At 56.9% G+C, this 13,922-nt stretch overlaps 4 protein-coding genes across 4 annotated transcripts; 2 read left to right on the forward strand and 2 right to left on the reverse strand.

The window, feature by feature from the left end:
• Positions 1 to 263: 263 nt before the first annotated feature.
• B0H64DRAFT_407543 (uncharacterized protein) lies at positions 264 to 2,610 on the reverse strand. The gene is made up of 7 exons (XM_062804570.1): positions 2,198 to 2,610; positions 1,977 to 2,105; positions 1,907 to 1,912; positions 1,625 to 1,824; positions 1,141 to 1,217; positions 989 to 1,085; positions 264 to 936 (listed from the first exon to the last, which is right to left on the reverse strand). The coding sequence occupies exons 1-7, from the start codon at positions 2,247 to 2,249 to the stop codon at positions 505 to 507; spliced, it is 993 nt and encodes a 330-aa protein (XP_062656243.1). The 5' UTR covers positions 2,250 to 2,610; the 3' UTR covers positions 264 to 504.
• Positions 2,611 to 3,318: 708 nt separating this feature from the next.
• B0H64DRAFT_377224 (PXA domain-containing protein) lies at positions 3,319 to 9,301 on the reverse strand (the record flags this gene model as incomplete). The annotated part of the gene is made up of 3 exons (XM_062802524.1): positions 3,319 to 3,385; positions 3,514 to 7,430; positions 7,856 to 9,301. The coding sequence occupies 3 exons, from the start codon at positions 9,299 to 9,301 to the stop codon at positions 3,319 to 3,321; spliced, it is 5,430 nt and encodes a 1,809-aa protein (XP_062656244.1).
• A 203-nt stretch (positions 9,302 to 9,504) lies between these two features.
• On the forward strand, positions 9,505 to 11,206 carry B0H64DRAFT_365862 (putative quinone oxidoreductase). The gene is made up of 2 exons (XM_062801887.1): positions 9,505 to 10,109; positions 10,216 to 11,206. The coding sequence occupies exons 1-2, from the start codon at positions 9,847 to 9,849 to the stop codon at positions 11,012 to 11,014; spliced, it is 1,062 nt and encodes a 353-aa protein (XP_062656245.1). The 5' UTR covers positions 9,505 to 9,846; the 3' UTR covers positions 11,015 to 11,206.
• Positions 11,207 to 11,332: 126 nt separating this feature from the next.
• B0H64DRAFT_407557 (Fructosamine kinase-domain-containing protein) lies at positions 11,333 to 13,342 on the forward strand. Its single transcript, XM_062804571.1, has 6 exons — positions 11,333 to 11,709; positions 11,773 to 11,894; positions 11,978 to 12,154; positions 12,230 to 12,719; positions 12,813 to 12,903; positions 13,030 to 13,342. Exons 1-6 carry the CDS (start codon positions 11,529 to 11,531, stop codon positions 13,214 to 13,216), a joined length of 1,248 nt encoding a protein of 415 aa, XP_062656246.1. The 5' UTR covers positions 11,333 to 11,528; the 3' UTR covers positions 13,217 to 13,342.
• The last annotated feature ends 580 nt before the right edge of the window (positions 13,343 to 13,922 follow it).

A 13,922-nucleotide genomic window follows, 5' to 3' on the forward strand; every position in this document is an offset into this window, starting at 1 on the left:
TGAGTCTGCGAACTGGGGGCAACGACCAGCGAGTATCCCAATTTTGGAGTCAGATGGTTTTGTTGGACATAACCCGAGTCGATAACAATGCGAATGTCATCGATGGCGACCGATGTCGTGGCAACATTGGTAGCGAAAACGGCTCTGCAGCTCACAAAGGGCAGAGTCAGCTCGACGATGGACCTCTGCTCCTGGCTCGACAATGGGCTAGTCGGCACAAGAAGCTTAACCTTGGAGCGCCCTGCCCGTTCATAGCCCGGCGAGCAACAATCACAAACTTCGCGAAGGCTTAATGTTATAGCACAAGTAACATAAAGAAAACTACACTAAAACCTGAACGCCAGAACCTTCTTACCACGTCCAGACTTCCTGTGCAGCCAAACACGATACTAACTTCTGTAACTGGCTGACATCGTGCAAACAATGACGTAATAAGGCCTAACCCGACAACATCCTCGCAGGCGTCGCTATCTTTTCAGGACCGTTGGCGCATATCCTAGTATCCTAGTACCGCCGCTCGTACTCCCGGGGAGGCGGGTATGGCTCTCGGGCGTACGGGTCGCCACCACGCGGCGGGAAGTCCGGGGGCGGCGGGCCCCTGCGGTCGTATGCTCGGCCGTTCATGTAGGGGTCCGGCGGAGGATAGTCCCGAGGTCCACCGCGGTAGGGGTCGTCGTAGCGGCCACGCGAGGGCGGGTAGTCGTCCATCGGCGGTCCGCGACGCGGAGGCGAACGGTAGCCTCCCCTCCTGTCATCATAATAGTCCCTGCGGATGGGAGGGGTGCGCTCACGGTACGCTCCTTCCCTATAACCATCCCGTCGCGGGCTATACCCGCGCGGGGGGCCGCGTCGATCGTAGTCATCCCCCGGCGGAGGGTATGGGCGACGCGGGGAGCGTGAGCGGGCTCGGGGGTCCCTGGGAATGTCCGGTTGCGTCTGCGACGAGGATTAGCGGATAGGAAGCGCTCGACCGGGTTCGTGGACATACGTTGGCGACGCAGATCACGCGGGCATTCTTAAACTCGCGGCCGTCAAGCTTCTCCACCGCGGTTCTAAGGTCGGCGGCAGTCTCAAACTCAACAAAGCTACAAGACTGGTTAGCGCTTTCCCGTCTATTCGTATCGGTGTGGGTTAACGCACCCTTCGTTGCTACCGTTGCGGTTGGTCTCGGAGTAGACGACATCAAGGCCCGACTGCCGGGCGAAGTCTTTCAAATCCTAGAAGCCAGTCCATGTAAGTTGAGATCCTGGAGTCGAGATTGGCGATCCTATGCGCAGAGCCAGTCAAGTCCAGTGAAGCCATGATTGCCAGGGGGAATGGCGGCGAGGGTTTCTCGGCCGGAGACACCTTCCCAACGGGCTCAAGACACTGCCAACAGAACCAGGAAAAATGACGGGGTGCTGGACGGCGGTGAAGCCCGGAGGAAGCATGCCGACCAGGAAGGCGGCCATCCCACCACCATGCCCTTGTGGTGGTGAGGAGTCAAATCCAGACCGATTGACCAAACCAGAGAGGGGGACGGGTCAGTCCGCGTAGAGGGGACCCAGGTATGGCCCGTTCCAAAGTCTCAAGAGGGGGTGTCCATAATGTCCGCGGAAAACGAAGTGGGAGAGCTTTAACAGACCTGCCAGCTGGTATCATTGGGGAGCGCACTGATTTGCATGCGGTGTGGTGTGCGGCGCGGACGTGGAGCGCTGTTACGGTCGTGGTTGTACCCACCGCCGCCGCCGCCGCCGCCGCCACCACCACCACCGCCTTGTTCGCGATGGCGCGAGCCGCGGGCGAATTGGACAGTGAGGCGTTCTCCCATAAAGTCCGATCCGTCTTCAACATGTCGTTGTTAGTCAGCGCAGCCAGGGTGGGGGGTGATCGGGGCTTCCGCAGGGAACGAGGGCCTCGAACGTACGAAATGCTAGCGACAAGCGCGTCTGGTTAGCGAACGATTGTGAAGAGTGGAAAATGCGACGGCAGCTTACCTGGGACAACGTCCCGGGCGTCCATGGCGTCCTTGTACTCAATGAACCCGAAGCCATTCATCAGTTTGATTTCGGTGATTTCGCCGGTACCATGAGTGGCGAAATGCGCCTCGACGTCAGCTTTGGTCGCTGGAGGACCGTCAGTATCGAGCAGTATTGTCGGTCGGAGCCTCGCCTGGGAAAAACGGGCGCCGTCGCGCGCCGTTTCGTAAAGGGCTTACCATTCCTGGGCAAATTGCCCAGGTAGAGGCGGGTCGACGACACCTCAGTCATTGTGTATGCTGGTGCGACGACGATGTGGTTGATGGATGAGTTAGATGGAAGCTCGCAAGGACGTGGGGATGTTGGGAAGGCTCCGTCGTGGGTGGGGTTGGCGTCGAAGCTGGGGCCAAGGCGAGCCTCGCGGCTAGCAGAGTGTGCCAAGCTGAGAGAGCGTCTGTGTGCGGCCGATGCGCGAGGACGCCTACCTCAGTACTCGGTAGGTAACTCGAGGTATGAATGTGCGGCACGGCTCAGCCGATATCTGACAATACGTCGGTACTTGGATTGATGGTTTGGGAGGAGTGCGGATGAAAATCAGCACAGGCAGGGATGAAAAGTTGGCTTGTTGTGGTGATGGGAATGGGAGGAAAATTGGCGCGCATCCTGGCAGCGAAAGAGGACAGCCAAGATCCCAGCCCCAGTCCCAGCAAATGGAAAGGGAGCTCGCCACTGCTTGCGAATTGTTCCGCTGCCCGGATGGTCGCAGCTACGGAAGTTCAGGTATACGCTCTTTTCGTTTCGTCACTTGTATCTTGCTTTTAATTTCATTTTTTTCCTTTTCTTTTCGCTTCTCTTTTCCCATATCCTGTCTTTTTATTCCTTCTCTGAGCTGCCCCATAAAAGCAAGGGTACCAATTCCATGCCAAGACCATGGGAAAAAGTCCAGGGGCCCGCATGTTCACCGACGGAAGCGATTGACGACTCGGGTCCGATCCCAGGTGCAGAATCCCAGGTGCAGAATGCCGCCTTGCATGCTGCATCACGGCGCGGCCCACCCTGTCAACTGGCTTGACACATACATTAACTACAGCCTTGCGAAAAGTGTTAGGCTAAGTTGAGAATTCTGTAGCGGTGCTGGAGATATCTCAGTGCAAGATAAGATGGCAGCAAGAATTCCACAACTCGAATCGAATAGTTACAACAACCCGTTCATTAGTACATCTGTGATGACGAAGAATCAATGCTCCCCCTAACGCCTGCCATGCAAGCCAAATCGTAAACCGAAACGCCATGGCGATGCAATGCAGTCAAAATCGAAGCCCTTTATCCCCACATCCCTCCCAGAAAGTATCGTACCCCCCTAAGCCACCTCATCCCCAAACAAGACATCAACCACCTCATCCAACAGCGTAAACGCCAGATGCGCACTGCCCACAAGAAGATACGTTAGCCTCTTTCGCCCAAATACCCCAACTACCATCTCCTCGTGCGAAAAATAAAAATAAAAATAAAAAGGACAAGACAGGAGAGGAAGGATAGGGGTAATAAAACTTACTTCAGCCTCGCATTATTAAACGCCGCAAACACCCTTCGGCTCGCGCCCTGCGCATTCACCCTGCCGACCACACTCCCCACCAGATCCGGCACCAGCGTCGCCAGCATCAAGCCAGCCTCGGTGCGGGTGCGGGCCTTCTCAGCCTTGGTCCTAGGCACCCTGACATTACCATTACCACCACCCCCATTACCACCACCCCCATTGCCACCACCGCCGCCGGCACCACCCCCACCAGCAGTAGCAGCGGCCGGCCACAAAGCCTGCCTCAACAAGCCCACATAGCGCAGCAGGGCGTCCTCCTGGACCAGCGCGCGCACGTTCTCGCGCAGCTTGCGCTCGATGGTGCCACCGAGGAGCTGGTGCAGGACGACGACGACGGCGCGGCCGCGCAGCCAGTTGTTGCCGCGGTTGAGCTCGAAGACCTCGAGGAAGATGTCGCAGATGGGCTTGACGAAGGGCTCGATCTCCTCTTCGGCTTCCCCAGGTTCTTCCGCTCGTTTGGTGGTGGTGGTGTTCTCAAAGGCGTTGAGCTCGGCCTCGGCCTCGGCCGCGTTCATGATGACGCCGCCTGCCGCGGTGGTGGGGTCGCTGCCGTCGGCGAGGGCGGCGAGGGGCACGGCGCCGAGCTGGCTGGTGGCGGCGGCGATGAGGTTCTGGCCGGCGAGGGAGAGCTGGTCGAGCACGGGGATGCTGCCGAGGATGTCCTCCATGCCGTCGGCGACCGAGTCGTAGAGGCGGGTCATCATGTCCTTTTTGTTGTTTGCGTAGTCGTGGTCGGGGCCGGCGGTTTGGGTCGCCGTGATGACGCTTTGGGAGAGGAAGGCGCGCAGGTCGCGGCTGCGGCAGACGTCGGGGAGGAGGAGGAGTTCGCTGAGGTATTTTTCGAGACCGACGCGGCGCTTCTGGAGGAAATCGCTTTGGAGCTTCATGACGACGCGCCGGCGGGGGAAGTCGAGGTTGCGGACGGAAGGGTAGCGCGATCGGAGTTTCTGGTGCAGCTCGAGGAACTCGCTATAGCGGCGGTGGACTACCCAGATGGCGGCGGGCATTCGCTCACCAGCGTTGCGCGAGACCTCGATGGCATAAAAGGCTACCTCCTTGCCATCCTCCTCCCGGTCGAGCCGGATGGACTTGATTTTGATGGTGGAGCGTCCGTAGAGGCTGTTGTCGCTCTCCTGGATGACGTACTGCTGTCTCTGTAACTCCTTGCGCCGTATCTCTCTCTGCAGGCTCGCCTTCGACTTGCGCAGGATCCTCAGCTCGGCGGTGTTGTTGGTCAACTCGGCCTTCCTCAATAGCGAATTCACCACTGCTTCTTGAGCGTTCAGCTTGTCAATGTCGTTTGTCAGAGCCGTGATCGCCTCCGCAAGACCAAGATCGCCGGGCGCAGCCTCGTGCACAGCATCAGCGTCGTCAGCATTTATGTCGTCGTCTAGATCGGAAGGCTCGTCAGAGAGGTATTTCCCCTCATCGCCGAAGAGGTCATCGTCGACAAACACACCGATGCGTGATGCCGCGCTCACAAGTCCCAGGGATGCCAGACTGGGCTTATCTTGCCCCTTCGCTGGCCGGTCGACATCTAGCGAACCTCTACTCGACCGAGGGAGTTCCCCGGAGCGGCGGGCGTCCAACGACCCTCGACTCGCCCTCGGTTGTTGAGGGGGCGCAAGAGCATCGAGCGAATTCGCACTAGTTCTTGTCAGGTCCACCGAGCCCCTGTTCGACCTAGATGGGGGCGTGGGTGCTGGTGACGCTCTTTGCTTTGGCGTACCCTCCGTTGGCGCAAAGAGACTACTTCCAGCGTCATCGTCAAATAACGATGCTCTGAGGTCCTCCGCCGTTGGCGCCTGGCTCTCCTCAAGGATATTATTGAGCGCTTGTTCCATTGCCTGGACAACTTTAGTGTCGGGCAGTGGGGGCGTGCTGTTCGCCTCCTGTTCGAGGCTTGCCACGGAATCAGCGAGGGTGTCATCACCTCCTTCGTCGTCCTCAAATAACGGAGGCGGAGAATGCGATTCGCCTATCGATCGTCGTGGATCGAAGTCGTGAGCGCCATTAGCAGTCATGGTTTTGAGATCTGAATTCGATGCGCCTCGCCGGTTGGTAGGCGCGGTGTGCAATCTGGGGGCGAGGCGTGCCACAGGCGTCGGCTTGGAGGCGGTATGGGATGCGGTACGCGGGAGGGGTGACCGGGACCTTGCTCTGGCATTCGACAATGCCGTGCGTTTTGAGGCATCCTCGGCGGCCAGTGCCTTGAAGAAGAGGTCGGACTGCTTGAAATTTTGGAGATGCCGAGCGCGCATTTCCTCCAAAACGGCGCTTTGAGCCCGCAGGATCTCTCTCCTCGCCCTGTAATACTGCTCGGGTGTCGCTCGCTTGCCAGCTTTGAGGAACTCCTGGATGGTATGCTTCGAAGAAGATGGGACATTCAACTCGGGCCTGCTAAGGTAAGCGGCATCAATCTGAGCGAGATCAAGTCTGTCGGATTCCGTCCACGGCGGTAGCTGGAGAGGCAGTTGCTCGCCTTCCGGGCCGTCGTCCTCAAGCGGATTACGAAAGCCATCCACGACGAGCCAGAATTGCACCATGGGCATGAGCCGCTGCCGGTCCATGTATTCCATGAAATAGGAGAGAGTGGACGGATCTCGCAGCAGGTCGACGAGTGACGCATGCTCCAGCCGAGACTCGCTCGGTACAATAACCTCTGCCGTCTGCTGAAACGCTCGTCGGCTACCCCCAGCAGCAAGCTGCTGGACCCTTTGATCTAGCATTCTCTTGCCCATCTCCAGCCGGCGCAAGTAGACCTGGTCTACATTCTCCTGCTGCGAGTCCCTTTTGAGTTGACTGGCGACTTCGCTACGGAAGCGCCTCGCATCCGAGAGGTTGTTGACCTTCCTAATGGCCCTGATGAACTTCTCGAACCTCCGCTCGCTGTCCACGGGGGTCAGGCGTGGAAACGCTACTGGTTTGCCTGCCTTTGGGACCGGGGAGGCGTGTTGGTCCAGTGCGGCGCGGAGTCTCCGGACGGTAGAGCGGTCCTGGAGCATGGCCCGGCCGTAGTTCTCCATCAGCTGGTTCCATGTGTCTGGGTCGGATAACATCTGCATCACTGGGAACATGACTGCGCACGAGGTGATCTCCCGGATCAGTGTTGAGACTGCGCGCGAAGCAAGCAGCTTCTCGGGCAGAACGATGGGTAGAATCCTTGACATTGTCTGACGCAAGTAGTCCTGCTGAGCCGTCTTGGTGTCCGAGAAGGCCAGGCTCGCGGCCGGGTGTAGCTTCCCCTCCTTGTATTTCGACGCAATAGCCAGGTCCAGTTCCTCCGTCTCGGTGACCGACCTGTTCAACTTCCGCCCTCTAATCGACCGCTCGGCGTCGTAGAAGTGGCGGAAGTGCGCGGTCAGGATGGGGACGAGGCGGGTGGTGAGCACCTCGGCGAGATCCTGGGCCTGTAGCCGGTCGCGAAAGCGGAGGAGCGCACATCGTATCGCCTTGTCCACCTCATCGGTAAACACCGGGTTCTTGCTGATGGCGGAGTACCATGACCGGATGAAATCGCGAATGATGTACTCGAGGACCTCGTCGAGGGCGGCCGACACCTTCGGGGACTCGGGGTAGAGGGACGTCTTGGCATAGGTCTGGCGGTGTCGCAATGCGGCAACTTCGGTCCTCCACGCGTCCGGCGCGAGAAAGGCGGCGGCTCTGGGACGTGCTGTTTTCCGAAACTGGCGGTGTCGGTGACCGCGGGAGGTGAGCAGCACGAGGGCGAACAGGGCGACTATGGTCAGCAACACACCGCCAACGAAAGCATGGCCCGCCCAGCGCAGCACGGGGAACCAATTGATCGCATAGCCCCAGGCGATAAAGCACCCGGCGCCAGCAAGTGCTATGTCTCTCCCTCGAAGGGCCATAATCTGGGGCAGACGACCAGCGGCTGTCGTTGCCGCATGTTTCGGCGGTGGGTTGTCTGCTCTTACGTGGTTGACTGATTGTCCGTTATCGACCGCGGAGTGGAGGCGCGCCAACAAAGCAACCAAGCCAGCCAAGTTTCCGAGCTTCTGATGCATGAACCCTAACCCTACCGGTAATCCGACCGAGATGAATTACACTTCTTTCCACCCACGTTCCGGAAACACAAAATGCACAAGATGGCGCTGATGTCTGTAATCTACTTTTTCGAATTCTTCACATTTACGGCCGCTTTCATACGACTGCCTCTCATTCCAAAGACTAGACGCGAGGATCAAGACCCCACGGTCGTCCTCCAATTACCCAAATTGTTTATCAGGCCTCGAATACCATCGTCTTCTAGGAGTTGCTCTGCAATCTCCCGTCGTACATTATCCACCGAGCCGTTCAAGAACCAGTAGTAACACTCGGCTCGCTCGAGCAATATCGACCAGTGAGCCAACACGACAAGAGCGGCGGGAGAGCGACGCCACACCATTTGGCGGAAGTGAGCCGGTACCCATCCTAACCACGACTCCATGCCCATCCAGACCGTTCCCATGTCGTCCGAGGAATAGCTCAGGGAACAGCAATGAACCAGCGTATTGATCCCAGATAGCGCGGCAAGGAAATCAGAAACACTCTCTGGTTTCCCCGTTGGATCTACCATCCGAGAAGGGAGCGATCGAAAGAGTTGTAGAAGCGCGGGAGGTGCAGTCCCAGCCCCTGCAGCACTGGCATCCGAACCCCCTCCTCCATCGGCTTTCGTCCGGTCATATTCTTCCTCCGCCATGTCTTCGCCGTCGACTTCTTCTAAGCAGTAGGCAAACTCCGGATCGGAACAGCCTCGAATGGTGCGGAGGAAGAGTCGCAGCTGGAAAGGTACTCTCGCCGACTCGGAAAGCGTCGTTGATGCCTCAGAGAACCAGTGGCAGCATCTTAGGATGCAAGTGATCTGTGAACCCGCCTTGGCTCCCTCGATGGGGTCGGAGCAAGACTCCGAGTCGGGTAGGGCCTCTTCCCAGCCGGCAAAAAACTCTCCAGAGAACTGCCTCGACCGCTCCCAGTGCGTTTGCTTTGCAGCTTCCTCATTTGAGAGCGTGCCGGCATGGCTCGCCGAGACGGCTAGTAGCCCGTACATGAGCCAGCGTACTTGCAGGGCTTGTGCGACCACGTCCACTTGCCAGTAGGTCGAGGTGGACTTTTCGGGGTTTGGAAGCGTCGGGCTGGTTATGGTGGTGAAGTGATGGAAGTACCGCAGTGTCTCCAGGTCCAGGCTTCTTGGGTGTAGGGCGGGGAGACGGGGTATGCATGCGTGCGAATTACGTGCTGGTGGGGAGGCAACAAACTCGACAGCATCTTCAGTCACTGGCGTTGGTGTCCCAGCCCTCTCGCCAGATGACTCGGACGAGTCGGACCGGACCTCAAAATACCTGAGCTTAGTTCCGCGGAAGAATGTCTGGAGAAGTACTGGACGCGAACACGGCCCTGTCGGATCGCTCCCACCATGCATCTCGCTCCAATGACGGCTCATACGCTTGGAGCTGGCACACAGGTTCTCGCACCCGGGGGCTGTGCACCGAAACCCCGAGATGACTGGCAGGCCTTCCACTGGCAGAGAGCCCGCGGAGGGAAGCTGTACGTCATCTGGTTCCAAGATGTCGAGTTTGGCGATGGCAGACAGCAGATGTTGTCTCTCTTGGCGATAGACCTTGTGCCGGAGCAGATGGCTTCCAAGTGCACTTTTCTGGACGGCGTACTTGCACTCTCGGCAAATCAGCACACAATGTTTGGCATTGTATGCCAGAAGGTCGGATGTGCCCAGAGTGGTAGGCATGTCGATGGTAAATTAGACGGCAGAGGTTCCATCCAGGTTGTAAGAAGGCTTGATCAAAGGGGTTGGCAGCCAGAAGCAAAAGGCAGAACCGCATGTGCCGTTCTGCATCTATATGCCAAGACATTCTCCTTGGCGTTTAATTCGAGTGGACATCGTAAGCACAGCCCCTGGTCGACGTGCATGGGTGTTCAGAACACCATATCGTGTTCCAGAACCTCACCAGGGATTTTGGGAACACCACATCCCATTTCTACGACGAGAGTCTCAAGAGGGTTGACATCCGATGATCTGACTAATGATGAAGTTTGCCCTGCGATGTGTGCCTCATCACCTCCTAGCTAGCTTTGTAATTCAGTGTGAGCACAACATGCCACAGAAGACAACTGCCTCCTTGCTTGTAACCAGGCGAGGAAGGCATATAAACATGGCCGAGTGCCCTCCCTGATGAATCTCATCCCCAACTCCCTGCTCGCTATCTCTCATCCCCACAGGAAGTCCCTACTTCCAACTGTTAGCACACAACACGACACCTCCCCAAACAAAAAATGGCATCCAACAGCGCCGCGTGGCTCCACAAGGCCAGCACTCCCCTCGAGGTGGGAGAAGCTCCCATGCCGACGGCCGGCCCCAATGAACTCGTCATCCGAAACGCTGCCATTGCCATCAACCCACTGGACTGCCACATGCAGGCCGCTGGCGTCTTTGTCCAGCAGTGGCCCTCTGTCTTTGGCTGCGACGTGGCCGGCGAGGTGCACGAGGTTGGATCCGAAGTGCATGAGCGCTTCAAGGTTGGCGACCGTGTCATTGGGTAAGTGCCTTCCTTCCATAAGTACCTATCTAACAACCCTACCATGCGCCCCCATCCTTTCTCAACGCACAAGCAGACACTCTAACCTTGTGACCACCCATATTAGACACGCAATCAACCTGACCACCGGCCGGCCCCAAGACGGCGCCTTCGCCCTATACACAGTCGTGCCCGCAGACAAAGCCGCCATCCTCCCAGCCAGCATCCCCTTCACCGACGGCGTCGTGCTCCCCCTCGCCCTCGAAGCCGCCGTCTGCGCGCTGTCGGTCAAACAGCCCGGCACCGCGCTCCCCAACGTCCCGACCCCGGCCCTCGGCCTGCCCTACCCCTCGCTCACAAAGCCCACGCCCTCTGCGGGCAAGAGCAAGACCCTCGTCGTGTACGGCGGCTCCTCCTCCGTCGGCTCCATGACCACGCAGCTCGCCACCGCGGCGGGGGTTAGGGTGATCGCCGTTGCCAGCGCGCGCAATTTTGATCTCTGTCGTGCGTGCGGCGCGGCGGCGGTGTTTGACTACCATGACCCGGGCTTCGTCGACGAGGTCATTGGAGCAGCCACGGCAGCGGGCGGCGAGTTTGTGGGTGTTTTCGACGCCATCAGCACACCTGAGACGTACGCTCACAGCTTGGCTATGCTCGCCAAACTGGGCGGTGGGCATCTCGCCTGTGTGCACCCCCCGCCGCCGGCCGAGGATGTCCCGGCGAATGTACAGGCCGGTATGATTTTTGCTGTGGATGATGTTGCCACGCCTGTTTGGCGGGATTATGTCACGCCGGCGCTGCGGGAGGGCAAGCTCAAGTGTCTGCCGCCGCCGCTCGTGGTGGGGAAGGGCTTGGAGTACATTCAGGAGGCGTTGGAGAAGTGTGAAGCCGGGGTTAGTGCCACGAAGTTGGTCGTGGAAATTTAGGGGGTGCTACTGTGTCTAAGGCCGTGTACCTCTGTCAGGCTGATACAACCCCTACTTTCGAGATGCAAATAGCCCCTATGGTCAAATTTGAATTGAAATTTTATGCAATGCTGCTACTGGTTTTGTCTTCAGGGGTATGTAAACGTAGGTCTTGGAAGCCGCCACGATTAATAGGGGGCAGGTTTCAACCCGGTGGTGCCAGTGATGGTCCAACCTTTTTCATGGGAAGCTGCTCGGAACTGGGAGCTGGGGAATCGCGCCAATAGTTACTCACGTAGCATGGGTTGACTGGATTGCTACCTCGACCAACCATCTTCAAGCGGAACCTGAGCAGCCGACTGCTAGATGTGGGCGCCTTGATGGGAGCCTGAAGACGTGCGGTGATATCATCTTTGATTGTGGGGGGCGCTAATCACACCCCGCATCACCTAGAGGGGAGCTGACAAGTGATAACTCGTGAAGAAACCCATACTTCATCTCACCGGATAGCAGGGTCTTCACTACCTACCTAGTCATGATGTCGATGACTAGAACCGAGACTAAGGCGCCGGTGCAGTTCATGATACCAGCCAACCCCGGTGCCAGTCCAGTTGGAGACTCGAATACTCAGTCTCAGGCCGAGCGGGCCCCGATAAGCGGCATTCCTCTTTCTATAGCCCAAGGCAACATCGGAGTGGGCGAGAACGTAATCAAAGGTGTGTTTGTGTTTGCTCAAGAGCGTACCTCCCCGGGCCGCTGACATTTCGATTACTGGGCAGCACTCCCCATTCCTGGATCAGTCCTCATAGATGCCCGGCTGTCCGGAAGCTCCCTTTGGGGCAAAACAGCCAAGTTGGTCGTTAGACTTCCTGATGGCAAGCCCCAGGATTATTTTCTCAAGGTAACGTTGTTAGTTTTGATTTAAATATTCTCCAAACCTAAGGAATATGCCTAGGTAAGGTACTAGGCCTAAAAACTATTCAGGTCGTCCCCAACCTTGGCACCATCGGAAAACAGATGTGCCATGGAGAGTTCGAGTCGCTAAAAGCCATCCATGCCGTCTCCCCGGGTTTTGTGCCCAAACCATATGCGTGGGGCGAGACTGGCAACGGACACGGCGACTACTTCCTTCTTGTGGAGTTCTGTCACTTGGGGCGCCAGGTGAGTCCCGTCACCATTAACTCGACTGAGTGATCGTTTTCGAGGCTAGGGGTTGATAATAGATGGTTCACTCAGCCCGCCGAACCGGGAAAGCTGTCTAGCAGGCTCGCTGACATGCACATGCGCTCCGTCTCGCCAACGGGGAAGTTCGGCTTTCATGTTTCCACGTGCCACGCCAAGATCATCCAAGCCGTCGATGTGTGGGATGATTCGTGGTGTATGGTCTTTGGCCGCCATCTAGGTCATATCATCGACTTAGCATCACCCATCCTTCAGTGGGCCGAGTTTGACGTTGTGTCTGATCTGGTACTCGAGAAGGTCGTCCCTCGTCTCCTGTTACCGCTGCAGTCCGACGGAAGAGTGCTGAAACCTAGCCTCATCCATGGCGACTGTTGGGATGGTAATACCGCTATGGACATAACGGGCGAGGCCTTCATCTTTGATGCCTGTTCTTTCTACGGTCATAACGAATATGACACGGGAAACTGGCGTGCCCCAAGACACAAGTTGAGTAACAAAGCCTACATCAAGAACTATAAGCTTCACTACCCGATGTCAGAGCCGGGTACGTACGTCCCATTCCCCATTTGTTGAAAATCCACACCAGCTTTGAATACCACGTTTTCTCCGGGGTCTAGACTGAGGTTTTCCCCTCTAGTTGAGGACTGGGACGCTAGAAACCTGCTTTACTCGCTACCGTACAACATCGGGAACGCCATTTACGTTCCGGGTTCAAACCAGAGACAAGCGTATGTCACTTCACTCTGTTACATCGAAACTGGCAATTGAGCGACGCAAGAACGCGGTGAACCTGGGTTGCTAGTGCTAGAAAGATCACCCTCTATGATTGACATGACGTATTAACGAGCGTGTAGCGTCTATGAGGATATGACCAGTCTCTGCGAAATGTTCTGTTCTGACGACTTGCGCCGAGCGATGACGCACTTGAAGGAACGTAAAGTCTTTGAGAATGCCCGCGCAGGGACGGAATATGCTAGCTCCGAGGAAGAAGAGGAGGAGGAAGAAGAGGAGGAGGAAGAGGAGGAAGAGGAAAAATATTGAGATGGTATTTCTCGCTGTAGTCTTCAACTTGCAATTGAAAGTATTTCTGACCTAATCACTGTAAATAGCCTGGAGGTCTATCCTAGGACAATAAAACAAGAGGTCCTCGATGACCTGAGCTTCTTACGAAGGTTGACGTAGATCATGACAGTGCATGGCGGTGTGTTACCGTACCGGCTGACCAGGTGGTTTGGATATCATAATCCGTACGCAGGGGAGCAAGATGTCCATCTTTCGGAAGAGCCGGGACTTTGTTCCATATTTGAATCGGACCCGGGCTGATGGGCTGTGGTAAACGCCGATGCTAATAAGAATTCGAGAGCAATCTTGACTATCGCGTATGTACGCCGCCGATGCTCACATGCCTGGTGATGCAGGCATACCATTAACGAATAATGCAAACTTATTTCTGGGTCCCCCTACCCGGTAGTATTTGGTAACGTATCGGACAAGCATAAATACAAGCTAGAGGTATCCATGTAGGGAAAGGGGAGGGCGTATTCGCCTCCTACGTTTACGAAAGACATCCCTGATATATTTACACAGTATCATCGATACCAGAGGAGCCGCGAGGCGATGGTGGTCAGCCAGGGTTCCTTTACGTGTCAGCACATGGATGAGGCTTACAATACGAGTTAAGACACTATTAACTAATACGCAGTGTCGAAGAGCATACGCTAATGACCGAAGGGAAGCGCAGTCTTAA

Source organism: Chaetomium fimeti (genome assembly GCF_033439085.1).
Source record: "Chaetomium fimeti strain CBS 168.71 chromosome Unknown B0H64scaffold_7, whole genome shotgun sequence".
NCBI lineage: Eukaryota > Fungi > Ascomycota > Sordariomycetes > Sordariales > Chaetomiaceae > Chaetomium > Chaetomium fimeti.

What these genes read in the sequence shown, in the direction of transcription:
- B0H64DRAFT_365862 (XM_062801887.1), top strand. Translation starts at nt 9,847, where the DNA reads ATGGCATCCAACAGCGCCGCGTGGCTCCACAAGGCCAGCACTCCCCTC. An exon ending in GTTGGCGACCGTGTCATTGG is followed by an intron (nt 10,110 to 10,215) that starts GTAAGTGCCTTC and finishes CACCCATATTAG; the next exon opens with ACACGCAATCAACCTGACCA.
- B0H64DRAFT_407557 (XM_062804571.1), top strand. Translation starts at nt 11,529, where the DNA reads ATGATGTCGATGACTAGAACCGAGACTAAGGCGCCGGTGCAGTTCATG. An exon ending in CCCAGGATTATTTTCTCAAG is followed by an intron (nt 11,895 to 11,977) that starts GTAACGTTGTTA and finishes AAAACTATTCAG; the next exon opens with GTCGTCCCCAACCTTGGCAC. An exon ending in GGTTCAAACCAGAGACAAGC is followed by an intron (nt 12,904 to 13,029) that starts GTATGTCACTTC and finishes ACGAGCGTGTAG; the next exon opens with CGTCTATGAGGATATGACCA.
- B0H64DRAFT_407543 (XM_062804570.1), bottom strand. Translation starts at nt 2,249, where the DNA reads ATGACTGAGGTGTCGTCGACCCGCCTCTACCTGGGCAATTTGCCCAGG. An exon ending in CCAATGATACCAGCTGGCAG is followed by an intron (nt 1,218 to 1,624) that starts GTCTGTTAAAGC and finishes ACTGGCTTCTAG; the next exon opens with GATTTGAAAGACTTCGCCCG. An exon ending in GCGTGATCTGCGTCGCCAAC is followed by an intron (nt 937 to 988) that starts GTATGTCCACGA and finishes TCCTCGTCGCAG; the next exon opens with ACGCAACCGGACATTCCCAG.